Source organism: Meleagris gallopavo, chromosome Z, assembly GCF_000146605.3.
Source record: "Meleagris gallopavo isolate NT-WF06-2002-E0010 breed Aviagen turkey brand Nicholas breeding stock chromosome Z, Turkey_5.1, whole genome shotgun sequence".
NCBI classification, from domain to species: Eukaryota; Metazoa; Chordata; class Aves; order Galliformes; family Phasianidae; genus Meleagris; species Meleagris gallopavo.
The window spans coordinates 36,144,944-36,160,398 of record NC_015041.2 but is presented as its reverse complement, the minus strand read 5'-3'; the positions used below and the strand labels follow the sequence as shown (position 1 = coordinate 36,160,398).

Here is a 15,455-nt window from a genome sequence, read left to right as displayed (position 1 = left end):
TATGAAAAATTTGGTTTTATAAGGTATTATTTTTCTGTAAGTCTTAGCTTCTGATCAGCAGTCAGATCTTTCATATATTTGACTTCTCCCTCTGCAGCACAAGCAATCTAAGTAAATTAGATTTAGTTAGTTACTTTTATTCTTTGCAGTTGGCAGGTACATGAAAAAATTTGCTCTATCAGAACTCAACCATTATGATGTATTGGTATTGAAAAGGAACAGAAAATGTTTAATGGAGCCATCAAAAAATTAATTGGGCAAAATAAACATGTTTGGTTTTGTTTGCTACTTTCATACTGTCATTTTAAATATGTAGCTGTGCATATGGCACATTTCCAATTTTTTGTGTTCCCTTTGATACATGCTCTTCTCTATTAGATATTGGTGAATTCTTTAATGCAATTCTTTAATTTTTGTGGGTTTTTATATATAAAAAAATAATTATGAAATGCAAGTAGTGTAGTACCAAGTAGGTCCAAAAGCCATTTTGGGAATTAAAAGACAGTGGAGTCCAGATAAGAATGAGTTAAAACCTTTTAACAACAAAAGTTAATTACACTGATATTGCCACAAGGCATTAATGTGGTAGATTCAAAATAGGATTTGATATCCGTAAGTATGCTCGAATAGTCTGTTCAGAGTTCAGATGAATTTGGGCTGGTTGCTGAAACTTGTCTGTCAGAATCTTTTAATTTTCAGTTGTTCTAGGGATGGCAGAAACTGCTACGAGAGAAATTATTCTACATCATTGCTCTGACTGTTTGTCATTGCTCATTCCTTTGTGGCACAGGAAACAGAGTGAGAATGGGAGTCAAAGTGGAGGGGTACGTCTAAGTATGACCATTCCTATGTTTCTTGAAGGATTGTCAGTGCTCCATTTCTGGGATAATGTGTATGAGAAGGATTTATGAGGCCTAGCTTTCTAAGGGTCCTGAGCAGTGCTTGTCATAAAACTGTATATCTGTCACAAAACTGTATACCTGTCAGAGTCATGTTCTTTAGCAATACAAATATCTAAACAGAACAACTCACTGTCAAAAAGGCACTGCAAATCCATGTTAGGGCTGAGAGTAACATGACTTAGAGGAGCTAAAACAAAATAATAAAATTTCATAACTCAAGTTTGTATGCCATGTTTGAGGCTTTGACAGTTGCTTCTTGACACCCTAAAAATAGGGGCATATAATGGAAATGCTGACAGATTCTAAACTATCACAGTGGAAACAAGCACTGCTATAATTAGGTGTATCGAGTGAACTGTAATATGATTGCTGTGTTTATGCCCTATGCTGGAATGAATGTTTGTTAATCTGGACAATCTTTTTAGATGAGTTTGGGAGAAAAAGTTTGTGGGAAAAAGATGCTGAAACTTAATATTCAGGGTGATGTGCTTCTGTATCAAAAGACAAGAGATATCTGCAAGATATTAGATGACTCTGGTTAACTGCGGAATACTGCTTGTATCCAACAGGTGTTAAAAAACAATTTACCTGAAAAGATGCAACATTGGGTAGTTCAGTTCCGGAAGTGACATTAAAGTTTTATACCTTTACATTCTAAACTGAACATTGTTGAAATTATTTATATTTGATAAAGAGTTTTTGTTTTCAGAGGTCAGAGCCCAGCTGTTTCTGAATTTAAGTTGCTCCTGAAAGCACATTCATTAGAAACTTATGGTGTTGATCCTCATCCTTGCAAGGTAATGTTTTTTGTTTTTTGTTTTTTTTTTAAACGACTAACATTTAATAAAAAGCCGTTAATTGAATTTATTTAGATCTTTTATTTTTTATTTAGATATAAACAGGGAGTCAGTTATAAAAGAACTTATCCCTTGTACTGCATTTAAGGCCACAGAAGTACTTTTGAATCCGTGCAACAATCAAAGAAAAGGTCTCTGCAGAAGAACCAGACTGTGGCAGGATGATATAGTAGAGTGTCATGCCAGAAACTATGACTATGCTTGATAGTTTCTTTGCACTTACTGCGAAGGTTTCATAGATGCTCCAGGTATTAAATAGTTTCTTGCCAGGAATTTCAAGATTCAGGCTTACTGTTGTCCAGAAGTTGAAGCAAATTATTAGACCTTGGCAGAATAGTTTTTCAAATACCATCAAAATATGTAAGTCCTATGAAAATTAAGTGATTGTTTTGTGGTTCTTTAAAGGAAGGCGACTTTACTTCCAGTTCTGATTGTCCCTTACACCTACGTTTTTAATTACTTGGTTTTATCCACATACTCTGCAGTCTGTTAATTTTTAATGTTTGCTGCTTCATTTTTTCATTGCTGCTTTTGATTTTAGTCCACCTTGTATACTGTCTAATTTGGTTAAGGAACAGAAGTGTGCAATGCTGTCCATTTGGCTGCCTTGATGATGACTGCCTTCAAGCAGTTTCCTCTAACATAAAGCTGCTTCAGATTTCATATATAATGTGCTTGGAGTATTGTTACTGTGCAAAATACAGGGTCTGATTAAGAGATGAGTGAAGTCAGTGACACTGTAAACTTTAATTCAAAGCTGCAGTTTTCAGAGGACATCTCTTATGCTGGCACTTAGGACAGAATGAGAATTCATTCAGCACCTTCTCTCTATCTATGTAGTAGGACTTATAGAGTGGGAACATGCAGGAGTTCATGGCCTGAAATCATGGAAAAGTTTTTAGACTTCTTGAAGTAAGCTACAAAGTGCAGTGGCCCCTTGCAAGATGTTCCTTGCAGTTGTTCGTCTCTTTACCAAGAAACAAATAAGTTTCTGATTATTCTTATCTTCTAGATTGATTGAGCATAAGACACAATAAGCCCAATACACTTTAACAAGGTCAGGGTCTGGGATTTGGGACGGGCAGGAACTCCAGTTAATACCAAACTTACCTGATTCTTTGCTCAGAAAAGCTGGGGCAAAACTTCTATTATGTAATTAAATTCTTTTTTAACTGGTATTTCATAACTTAAAGACTACTAAATGTTCTGGTTTATATTCGAGAGTACTTGCTTACTTTAATAAATGTTTTTTAAAAGTAGCATCACATTAGAAATTCTGTTACTCTGTTAAACACATAGACATATATGAGACTTGTTTCACCTCTATTTGTATCAAGTATTTGTTGCTTTGAAGTGTACAACTTGGAAGACAATTTATTTTGAAAAGGAAAATAAAGTACAGATAGCCTATAAAGTAATTATAACTTCTGCATTAGTAACAGATGTCTCACTGGATAAAGACAAATTATATTTCTTTTTCCTCTTTCAAGGACTCAACAGGAACAACTACATTTTTAGGATTCACAGCTGCAGGATTTGTAGTTTTTCAGGGGAACAAACGAATTCATTTGTTAAAATGGTAAGCATGTAAGAGTGCATTAATATTGAAGATTTTTCTTTTCTCTTGTGTCTTCCTTTCTTTCTATTATTTTCACCTGTATTTACTTTCTTTAAGGTGAACCACTTGGATATTCCTTCTTTTACCTCATCATGTTTCTTTTTCTTACCTGCAGTTCAGTCTATTGTCTACAGTAAATTATTTTTCTCTTTCTAGGTGTGATGTCTGTAAGCTGAAATTTGAAGGCAAGACTTTTTATGTGTTTGGAGCTCAGAAAGAGGTGAAGTTTAATATTTTTACAGAAATTCTGTATTTGATTTAGAGTCAACTTAAATATATCATTTTTAACCAAACTTAAACTTCTATGAAGTATAATGATAATTATATTTCTTTTTTTTTTTTCTAAAATGGAATGCAAATGAATATGAATATTGTTGGTTGTCAGAAGAGTGTCTTATTTGCAAGAGATTGAGATGTTTCTTACTTAACCTGCAGGCAGTGCTGAGTTGATTGCACCTGGTTTTGATTGTCTATGGAGCCAAGTTTTAATGGGTTTTAAAACACTAAAGTTCTACTTGCCTACTCTAAAGCGTGAACAGCATCTCATGGGTATTGAATCCTGGATCAGGGCAAAATATTTTCATCTTTTTAGAATCACCTTCTCAAATTTTGCTCAACTAGCTAGAATGAAGTGTGTCCTAATTAGAGTACTGTCACTGGACTCTTACAATTAAAATTGTGGAAATTTTCCCTACAACATGCTCTAATCATTCTTTCCCATGGGCAGAGTGATTTAGCCCAATGTTATGGCTTTGGATGCAGTCTGAGTGAAGAGCAGAAAAGGATGGAAGGAAGCAATTCCTGAAGTAGCAGGAGCTGTTTACATGGTAGCAAGGAGTATTTGGTGATAGGACATAGTGAACAGGGGAGAAGTAGGTGGTTAAGCAGTGCAACAACTATATAATGGTGGAATATTGAACAGAAAGACTTTGATTTTGGGCTGAAGGCTGTCAGGAGAGATTTATCTCAGAAGTCACTTGTATATATATGCTCTTCTCTACCCCTTCAGAGCATTCCTTTTTATTTTTGAAAAATTTGCTCAAGTAGTTTGATTACCAGCCACATATGGTATATATTTCTTTTAGCGAACTATAGATGGAGGATACACAGGAAAACTTGGTCTCCAGTTTATCTGATTATTACTAATAGCCATTAGGTATGAATGCTTCATTTTTTTTCAGATTTCAAAAGCTTGTTTGTTTTGTTTGTCTTCTTTTTCTTGCACATAGAAAAAGGCTGTACTGACGTTCCATACCTCAACACCAGCAGCCTGCAAGCATCTTTGGAAGTGCGGGGTGGAGAACCAGGCTTTTTACAAGTAAGTAAAACTGCAATCTTCATCTGTACTAAAATGAAAAGAATATGTGTGTCACTAGAAGATTACTCAAAATGAAATGTTCTGTTTCATTATTAGAATTAAAAATGAAAACAAAAAATATGCATGTTCAGACGGAATATTATTTTATAAGCCAGTATTATAAAGTGTTTAGAAACTGAATGGTGATGTTGGATGGATATGGTATTGAACTTTTGTTTAGAAACGCTTCCTTTTGGATGGGTAGTTTTTTCTGCTACTTAGTCTCTCTTTATACTATTGCATTATTATTTTTATAAAAACCTTTCTTTGTAGGGACATAGTAACACAAAGGGGATGATGTAAGGGGTGTATCCTCATCCTTACCCATAACTGCACAGAAAGAATGTATCTTCTACCATGGATGTTAATAACTTGCTTTATTTTGGAGGAGATTCCTTCTTTTATTTTAATACCGATAATGTATCCTTCTAATTCTATTAGTATATTCAGTGAGAACACCAGAAATATGAGGTGCTACAATAGAGCTGCTAATTCATCTGTACGATGAAAAATAGTTTTAGTTATGACTCGGTCCAGGCTCTCAGTTAATGGTTGTGATTATTTTCAACTACTTACAAGCCATAGAATATTGTCCACTGGGATCTGAGAAATGAGAGGCTGAAATGAAATCAGTCTGCCATTTTGAAGCCACTGTGCACCAAAGAAATAGCATGCCTGAGGTTGTACTCTTCCATGATTATTGTAGGTCAGACTCTGATTGTTGAGATAAAAGCTTGCTACATACTTTGTGTTTACGGAAGAGTGGTATGATGGTATGATGCAGGGTCCTTAAAGTTGACAGCATAGAGACACCATAAATCCACTTGCTTTTAGAGACAAATATACTGCTTCTGTATTCTTTGATATTTGTTTGATTAGTGGAAAAGTGGAAATGATAACCATGTTGTCTTCTCCTAGAGTAAAATTGCCCTAGTGTTGTTGGCTTATTGCAGTCTTTATTTTGTCTTAAGAATGAGAGTCCTTAGAGATGCAGCAAGTGTTTGCATTTCATTTTCATGTTTTCCTATCCAGGTAATCTTTATGAACTTTATGTTCAGTTATTCTGCACTGTTTGAATTATTTTGTGTGACACTTCATATACGAATCCGTTTATAGGTCTAAAAAAAGTTGTTAAGTCAAATTATTGAGTACTACTTTGTTGTATAAAAATAGCACAGATTGTAAATGAATTTGATCAGTTTTGCGTATCCAGTTTCTTCAGTGCTGAAAATATAACAGCCTTTGTTCTTTTTCATCAAGGTATGCAAAATCCAGCCAGATCAAGACCATGTCCAGCAGCAAAATATTTTTTAAAGGCAGCAGATTTCGTTACAGGTGGGTGCTTCCTTTTTCTTTTTCATGTCAAACTATTTCAGAAAGTTAAAAAACAAATGTTATGGCAAAAATGCAGATATTACTTTTGGCAAATGGAATATTTTTCCTTCGTGAGGACCTTTTCAAACCTACTTCAAGCCAGGATTGAAAATAGTTTGTACTGTCCATTTTGTGTCTCCAATAAAATAAACTTAATGCAGACTTTTGTCAAAGGGCAGTTCCATCGTAATGGGGACCTTGTTTTGTTGTAGCTTCTAAGAAACAAGGATGCATGGCTAGTGTAGATCGTGTTCAATATAGAGCAGTGTTGCTGGACACTGGAAAAGGGCTGTGTTACTGGGTTGGTCTAAGTAACACATAACATTCAATTACAAGAGGTTTCTTTTTCTTCAGTAGCTTTACAGATAATTTATCAGTAGAATTTTTAATTTTAGACATTTTTTGTTCTTTTCATTTTCTTTTTAAAAAAATACATAAATTATTCATGCATGTATAGTTCTTGTCATGTAATGAGCTCATCTTAATATTTATTTGCTTGAATATATAATACATATTTTAATGCAGTGGAAAAGTAGCCAAAGAGGTGGTGGAGGCAAGCTCTAAAATCCAGAGGGAACCTCCGGAAGTTCACAGGTATGTCTAGACATTTAATATTACAGTTTAGGTACAAAAGAGAATTTCTGCACTCCGCAGAGACATTCTCTTTTCTCTTCTGTGGAGTGTAGTGACTGTCATTCTGAACCTCCATGCTGAGACATTTGGAAATGAGTGTTGCCTGTGAGAGAAAATTTTGACAATTGTGTATTGTCTCCTACACAAGGGAAGCTAATTTGTGCTGTTTTTAAGCTAGCTTTAATTGGTTAGATAATTAGCTTGTATTATTTTCTGTGTTTGGACATAGTATGTTGTTACATGATTTTGACAGATAATGTCATTTATTTCCCAATTCTTTTCCAGTTTCAAAAGATTCTGTTTCGTTTATACATATGGGGATATTTAAAGGTATACTTAATAGCTTTTTCATAGTCCAGTAAGCTTAAAATGCTCTTAAAGAATGTTCATTCTTTAAGAAAAAAAAAGTTAACTTGTTAGAAGTAATCATCTGGACTTTATGAGCAAACGAATTCTTTCTAGTCTTCATTCCTTATTGCCCTGACAATGTAAATTGTCAAAACCTAATTAAAGATAATAAATTCTTTCTGAAGAGGCTAGTAAGAAAATCAGATTTCATAGAATCATCTAGGTTGGAAAAGACCTTCAAGATCATCAAGTCCAACCATCTTTACCTATTGAGTTTCATGACATGTTTGGTCCACATCCACATATCTCTTAAAATCTCTTCAGGAATGCCACTTCCAGTTCCACTTCAGGAAAGCCTGTTCCAGTGCATGATCATGGAATCACAGAATCACAAGGTTGGAAAGGTCCTACAAGATCAACTGGTCCAACTGTCCTCCTATCACCATTACTACCCACTAAGCTACTAAACCATATCTCGTAGCACCTCATTCAGATGCCTCTTGAACACTGCCGGGGATGGCAACTCCACCACCTCCCTAGGCAAGCCATTCCAGTGCCTGACCACTCTTGGAGAGAAAACGCTTTTCCTTATATCTAATCTAAATATCCCCTGGTGCAACTTGTCAGGTCCTCTTTGTTGCCTGGGAGAAGAAGCTGACCCCCTCCTCAGCACAGCCTCCCTTCAGGAAGCTGTAGAGTGTGATGAGGTCTCCCCTGAGGCTCCTCTTCTCCAGACTAAACAATCCCAGCTCCCTCAGTCGCTCCTTATAAGACTTGTGCTCCAGACCCCTCACCAGTTTCATTGCCCTCTTCTGGACATGTTCCAGGGCCTCAATGTCTTTCCTGTAGTGAGGGGCCCAAAACTGAATACAATACTTGAGATGCAGCCTCACCAGTGCTGAGTACAGGGGGATGATTACCTCCCTGCTTCTGCTGGCCACACTATTTCTAATGCAGGCCAGGATGCCATTGGCCCTCTTGGCCACCTGGTCACACGGTCAGCTCATGTTCAGCCGAGCATCAAACAACGCTCTTAGGTCCCTTTCCTCTTTACAGTCATCCACCCACTCATCCCCAAGACTATAGAGTTGCATGGGGTTATTGTGGCCAGTGTGCAGGATCTGACACTTGACCTTGTTGAACTTCATTCCACTGGCCTCAGCCTAGCTATCCAGCCTGTCCATATCCCTCTGAAGGGCCTTCCTACCCTCAGGCACATTGACACTACCTCCCAACTTGGTGTCACCTGCAGATTTACTGAGGGTACCTGATCTGCCCTCGTCCAGATCATCAATAAAGATATTAAACAAGATGGGTACCAGTACTGACCCCTGGGGGACACCACTTGTAATGGATCACCAGGTGGACTTAAAAAAAAAATTCCATTAATTACTACCTGCTGGACGCAGTCCTCTAGCCAGTTCCTTACCCAAACAATGGTATGCCTGTCCAGGCCATGGGCAGACAGTTTCCCCAGGAGAATACTGAGAGAGACCGTGTCAAAGGCTTTGCTAAAGTCTGGGTAGACTACATTAACAGCCTTTCCCTCATCTACCAGTTGGTCACTGAGTTGTAGAAGGAAATGAAGTTGGTCAGCAGGACCTTTCTTTTATGAACCCTTTCATGGACCTGATACCCTGGATGCCACATATATGCCATGTAATCTCACCCAAGATGATTTGCTCCATAACTTTTCCTTGTACCACAGTCAGGCTGACAGGCCCGTAGTTCCCTGGATCCTCCTTACAGCCCTTCTTGTAGATGAGAGTCATGCTGGCAAGCCTCCAATCCTCTGGGACCTCTCCAGATTATCAGGAGAACTGGTAGATGGTGGAAAGGAGCTCGGCAAAACCTTTCTGTGAAGAGACCCTTCCGAAACCTCTCCTGGTGCTGCTTAAGAACATTTTGTCATTCTTTATCATATGTCAGAGGAGAAAAGAGACTATAATGCTATTTAAAAACTTCTTAAAAATTGTGCTTAATTTTCTGAATATTCAGCAGCTATATCCTTATTTTGATTGTGTGGATTTTTTTTTTTTGTCAGGGTGGCAAGGAGGCCTTTTAAAACTATATTTGAAACTCCGTGTACACTTGAGAGAAAAGTGGACTGTTTTTATTAAAGTGTAGAAATATATTTGCAAAAAATATAATATGCTGCCTAGCCCTAATATGCAACAAATATTAAGCCCATGCAGATATGTTTTATATATGTTTTTGCAGATCACATTTTAAAAACCTGTAAATGATGTTCTAGACAGTGTTATCTGGGAACACAGAAGGCAGAATGTCAGAATACAAGTCCATCCTTGGGACAGAATACATGGGCATAAAAATGAATTTTAAATTAAATAGTTACTCAGATAAGGAAGTATCTTGCTGCCTACTTTCTGCAGGATCTTTTTTTTCTGTAGGATAAAAAGATTTTAAAGTAAAATTATTTTTATCTTACATTTTTATTTGCTTTCAGTGTTATAAGGAGTACATTGTTGAAACTTTCCATGTAAATAAAGAAACAAATCAGACTTGGAATAGTTATAGTGCAATGCCACACAGACTTAACACCTACAAATACGAGCATGTATTTTCTTACGATTAACCATCCTACAACTGCTTGCATTTAGAATATTATGGTACCTTCAAATTCAGCTTTTTAGACTGAATACGAAAAAGACTAGTGATGTGAAGTTTTTTTATGATGCAGGTTTTGAAATGGGGAAGAACGATATATAGCTTGACCTTCTAATAGAGAGGTAAAATCATAAACTATAATAGTTTCAGCTCAAAAAAAAAAAAAAAAAAGAAAGAAAAGAAAAAAAAAAAAAAAGTTTGGATTTTGGGCCTGAAAATGACATTTTTTTTAGATGCAAAACAGCCAGAAGAAATTGTGTAATTGTAGTTATAAAGAAAGAATTATAATTTTTTTTCTCCCTTTATGTTGTCCCTCATTCTCTCTTTATGTCTCCCTCCCTCTCTTTATGTCTAGAGAGAAAGAAATCTAAGGTGGCTCCTGTAGAATGTTGTATTTGGATATTACATTTAAAAATTGTAGACTGAAAGTCTGCTGGAATGTGTAGTCACAATGCATTAATGCAGTGGCAATTTTTTTCTGACAAACACACTCAACAATTTAATTTCAATTTATTATTATTATTATTATTATTATTATTATTATTATTATTATTATTTGCCTTCAGGGCATTCTTGAAGGAGGAATCTCTGTTAATAAGTACTGAATAGGAGCTTCATAGGTGTTAGCAGGCACAGTTCCCATTTTAGGAATTGCTTCATAGCTTGTTTCAACAAGCACAAAGATCAAGTAGATAGACAAAAAGGTTGCAGAGGTGCATGGGTTGCAGTGATTATAGTTAACAGTCATGTTAGTGGAAAACTTCTCTGGATAGTGAAAATTTAAATTAAATAGTTGTTAGAGACTGCTCTTTCTAATGCAAATGAGGACAAATATTGCTTTGGGTGTATGTTAATAAGAAGAGAATCATAGTAATTGAACAAGAAGTCTTTCTTATCCACACAGAATATTTAGTGACATGTAATGTGACTTAGAACAGGACGTCTGTGCCCTTAGTTTACCAAAATCCTCAGTGACGTGCAGTCCCTTCTCTTCATTTCCCATATGTGTTTTACTGAGCTTGTTTATCTGTGTGTCATTGTAAGTTGTCTTTCTTGAACTTGAAACGTACTTGTGAAACTTCAGCTCTGCTCTTGGGTCTGCTTCCTTATCTCTCACCTGCAGTTTTGAGTCAGAACCTAATTTAGAGAAAGCTGAGGATGGATGGAGAGAACACAACATGAACAGTATTACTAGGCTATGCTAAATGCAAATCTATGTACCATTTGAAGTCAAAGATTCAAGAGAATCCACTTTAATTTCATCTTTGCTTCTGTCAAAAATAAATATTTTAAAATGTAATGGCTCAGCTCTTGGTTCAGGCCTGTAACATGTAGGCTCTATATAATTTATTCTGAAGGATCATTTTATTTTCTCAGTGACATTATTTTAGACTAGTAAGCCATGTGGTGAAGCAAATCAACAAAATTCCTTAAAATTTCCTGAGTAAGTTCAACATCCACTATTAGGAAAATCTGTTAGTGGCAAGTAAAACAAGAAAGAAAACCCAGCTGAGCAACTGAAGACATGGTCTAGAGGAAGCATTTGCAGTGCTTAAGAATGAAATATCTGTTTATATATTAACTGCAAGGAGTTGTTGCTTTATTCTTTAGTTTGCAATGCTCAGGCCATAACAAGTCCTTCACTCAGTCCCAGAGGCAAAGTAACAATATATGCAAAATGATTTATATCTTCTCTGCCTTCCTTGAAGCCAAATACTCATGTCTGCCATGTGGTGCAGAGAGGAGCAACACGCTGCAATAGTGCATGAGATCAGAAGGTGACAGGCTGCACGGAGCTCAAAAACATCTCTTATGTTTCTGATGTTGAAAAGTTTGTCTGCAAAGGGTGCAACATAACATGGGCAAAAGCCCATGTTCATTGTGTTCATTGTGAAGAGCTTGTTATGATATCTCAAGGCCTACCATAATTTTTGCAAAATTGCATACATTTGTTTGACTCTAGTTGTTTTTTTTTTGTGAATAAACTGACCCTATTTTCCCTGTTCTTTTAGAACCAGCATTACGCAGAATCGCAGCTCTCCCTCCCTGAACAAGCAACTCATAATTAATATGGAACCTTTGCAGCCACTTACTCCTTCTCCATGTGAGGAGGAAGAAGTTCCTTTAGATGAAGGTGAGACTGTTTTCTGATTCCTGGCAAACATTACCAATATTTATTAGAAAATACACAGAGAAACATCTTGGTTTGTTACTGACTTAGGAAAAATTTTAATGATTTCTATTAGGAATACACCATTAAGGCTCTGTATATCACACTGAAGAATGATCACTAGCACAAAGAACTGTGCACAAGCCTCATGCAGAATACTTTCTGAGGAAAGTTACTGCCATTAAATGTTCTATTTATCATTTTTTTTTCTTAGAATTGTGAAACAGAAGAAGGTAAATAATTTTGGGGTAGTACTCCTTTACTAAACAATATCTGCAGTATATTTCTAGGTATTTTAGTTTATTTCTGTTCTAATACTAGGAAAAAATTCTCCAATTCTGTGAACAAAAGCAGGTGTTATTTGAACACTGGTTTAAGTGGATTTTGTAGAACAAGGCTTTTCAGTGTTTGTTCAGTCCTTGATATTTTAATAATTGCATTAAATTCCTATCTTTCTGAGATGCAGTCCTTACAAATAATGATGTGAACATCTTGGTCAGTTTAAATGAGGATAATTGCATTGTTTATAATAAAAAGGTAGCCAACTAAACAAAAATGTTTCTTACTTGAGAGATAGCAAGCTAATAGAATCAGAAGCTGGGAAATGCAACCTTTATCGCTAATTTGTTGTACTTAATTAACAGGAAACAGAGCACAGCTGATCTTTTGTAACTGTATTCATTTTCTTGGAGTATGTTTTGAATGTCATTATATAGGTGTCATGTGAAATCCTGTTTTTTTCATTGTTTGGAGTTTAGCACAGAATGTTGTATGAATAGCATGACTTAATTGTCTGTGTACGTAGATTATAATAATTAGTAGTAATAGCTGTGTGGCAGGTAGCTAATTTTATCAATTACTTATTTACCTCTGCTGTGAAATACCTGTTTCTTACAGGAATTCACTTTCTGGCAGCCAAGAATCAACTACCGTGTTCCTTCCTGCTCTCCAGTTCCCACTACTGCAGAGTTACAGCAGCTTGCTGCTTTACTTACAACTCTAAGCAATGAAATCCATTTTTGGAAACTGCTGACTACGTTTACTATATGCTCACTAGAGAGTGCAGATATGCTTCAAATACATATGTTACATATGCTAGACAGTCATGTTTCCTTTTAGGTGAGGAAATTGTTGTTATTATTACAGTTCAAAAGAAATATTTGTTCATGGGTTTCCTGTAGAATATAATATGCATAGTCTAATACCACTAACTGCCAAATAATGGTACTCAGCTCTTGTACAGTATATTCCTGCAGAGGACTTGGGGCATATCAAATTGCAGTCTAAGCTGATATTACAGCTCGGACATATATACCAGCTCTCCTCTCACCTTCCCACATGCCATGCCTGTGTGCATCTTTTTGCTGTGTGTTCCACCATCTCCCTTTCACCAACACTAATCACCTTGAAGTGAACTAGTACAAGGAGTTAAAATGTTAATAATAACAGTTCAGTGTCCCACTTCTTGCTGGCTCAACCTTTAAGAAATTCATCAGAGTGGTCCAGGCAAGGTGCTGTGCCAAAGGCAAGGGCAGGAGCAGGATCTTGTAGGCTGGGAGAGAAAGGGCAGCCAGCTCTGGGGCTGACATAACTGCAGTGGCAAACTGTTTTTAATGCATAACACATGTTGAACAACCTTGACAACTCTTTGGATGTTGAGGCCTTAGGTGGGGGCGGACAATCTGACAATCTCTTTTCCAAAGTGCCTGTAGATGCTGCTGAGCACAGTGTAGCCGTACCAGAGCTGGCTATAGGGCAGGTCAGCTGTCTCCAGGCTGTGTAGGCTGGCTTATGCAGCCTCCAGGACCCACACTCGTACCTCTGCAAGGTCTGATGCTAAACCTGCATTCAAGCTGCTGATGGTCAAGACTTTCATGTGATGCTGCACTAACGCTGTGTAGGCAGAGGCAGGCAACTCATCAGGAAGGCTGGCCACAGTGCTGCTGGCAGTTCATGTCTTGGACAGACTCGAGACAATACAATTTTTCTCTTCTAACTGAGCAAAACTTGGCTTATTCTTAATTTCATATCAGCTTTGGATATTGCAAGCAAAATACATGGCCAGAAAAAATGGTGATCGTGGTGTTATCCTTTTTAATTGCTGGCTTGAGAAAGCACCTTTTCTTCCTAAAGCTGCTGGAAAGGTTCAAAACTGAGCTATCAGAAACTGCCAGGTGAGAGGGAAAATTTTTTGTCAATTACTCATGTTGCTAGGGAACAAAGCAATCAGAGATTGTGCTAGCAGTCTGTAGGGGATTTTAAACAACCTTAGCATAATCTTTTCAAATGTAAAAATTCATATTGCAACCAAATATGAAAAAAAAAAAACCAACTACAGCCATTCTCCCATGTGAAATTTTATCTTCAGGTAAGAAAATGTATGCTAAATAATCATGATCATAAATGACTACTGTTCACGGGAATTAAAATAATGGATGTCTGTGATAACAGTTTAGTATTTATTTTAGCAGTTGACATTTAGATGAGGGGATTTGAAAACAGAAATTTGTTAGAATGACAGCAAAAGTGAGTTTTCCTGTTGTTACCTCATTCCTCAAGATCTAAATCTTCACCCAGCCCTTAAGGGCTGTGTACAGGTGTCCAATTACAAATTTTACCTCCAGATTTGGACTGGTGTTCCTACTTAAAAGTATTTTTTTGCTCTTTAAAAGTATAGTTATTTAGGTGAGTAACCTGATAGATTGACCACCAGTCAGTACTTCTTTTATCAACTTAGACAGCAAGTGTGCCAATGGAAAACTGGTGAAAGCTCAGAGTATCTGCCTTCTAGATGTAAGCAGCTGGTAGTCATGTTATAAGTGGCATTTGGCTTCTGTGAGAGAAACTGGCACTCAAATGTCAGAATGTTTCAGAGGTAGGATTCAGGAGCTGGGAGCTGATGTCTCACTGAAGTTACAGTCACTGTCAGATGACAAGCTCGTCCAAATTGGGGTATCTTAGCTAGTAGGTCTAAGAAGAGCTACAAGAATAAGGATGATACATTTCATGCACAAACAGAAGACTTCTGCCCATGTCAATTTTATTACCTCATTTTTACATTACTGGGAACTAACTGGAAGTTTGTAATTTGCAAGTCAATGAAACTGTTTTCACTGACATCCCCCCAAAAATACAGGGATTTGTTTAAAAAAGTATGTTGGTGGTAGTTTGCAGGCTAGACTTGCTGCTGAAATAAATGACAGCTAATCCATTTTCTTAATTATGCATCACAAGCAACACTTTTAAGTCATGATTTTCTCAAGATTTCTTCAGATTTGGGAGAGAAAATAAAGCAAAATGGGATTCCTACAGATGAATGTTTTCATAATTTACTTTCTTTTCTTTCTGGTTTTTTTTTTTTTTTTTTGGTTAGTCATTGTAAAATAATGAACTCTCTACAGAAAGAATAGTAATATTTCTTTTCTTTTTCTTTCTTTTCTTTTCTTTTCTTTTTTTTTCTTTTCTGTGTGCGTGTGTACCTGGATATATCCTGAACATTTTCCATTAGTTTTTCTGTTCGTCTGTGTGACTCTTGCAGCACGTCCTTCCCTTCTCCAGTTTGGTATGT

General features: G+C 36.5%; 1 protein-coding gene across 1 annotated transcript; it reads left to right on the top strand.

Moving 5' to 3' along the window:
* The first annotated feature begins 419 nt into the window (after positions 1-419).
* On the top strand, positions 420-15,210 carry LOC104915100 (FERM domain-containing protein 3-like). The gene is made up of 9 exons (XM_031557326.1): positions 420-824; positions 1,612-1,699; positions 3,250-3,338; positions 3,534-3,597; positions 4,607-4,695; positions 5,995-6,069; positions 6,634-6,702; positions 11,730-11,851; positions 12,785-15,210. Exons 1-9 carry the CDS (start codon positions 805-807, stop codon positions 12,895-12,897), a joined length of 729 nt encoding a protein of 242 aa, XP_031413186.1. The 5' UTR covers positions 420-804; the 3' UTR covers positions 12,898-15,210.
* The last annotated feature ends 245 nt before the right edge of the window (positions 15,211-15,455 follow it).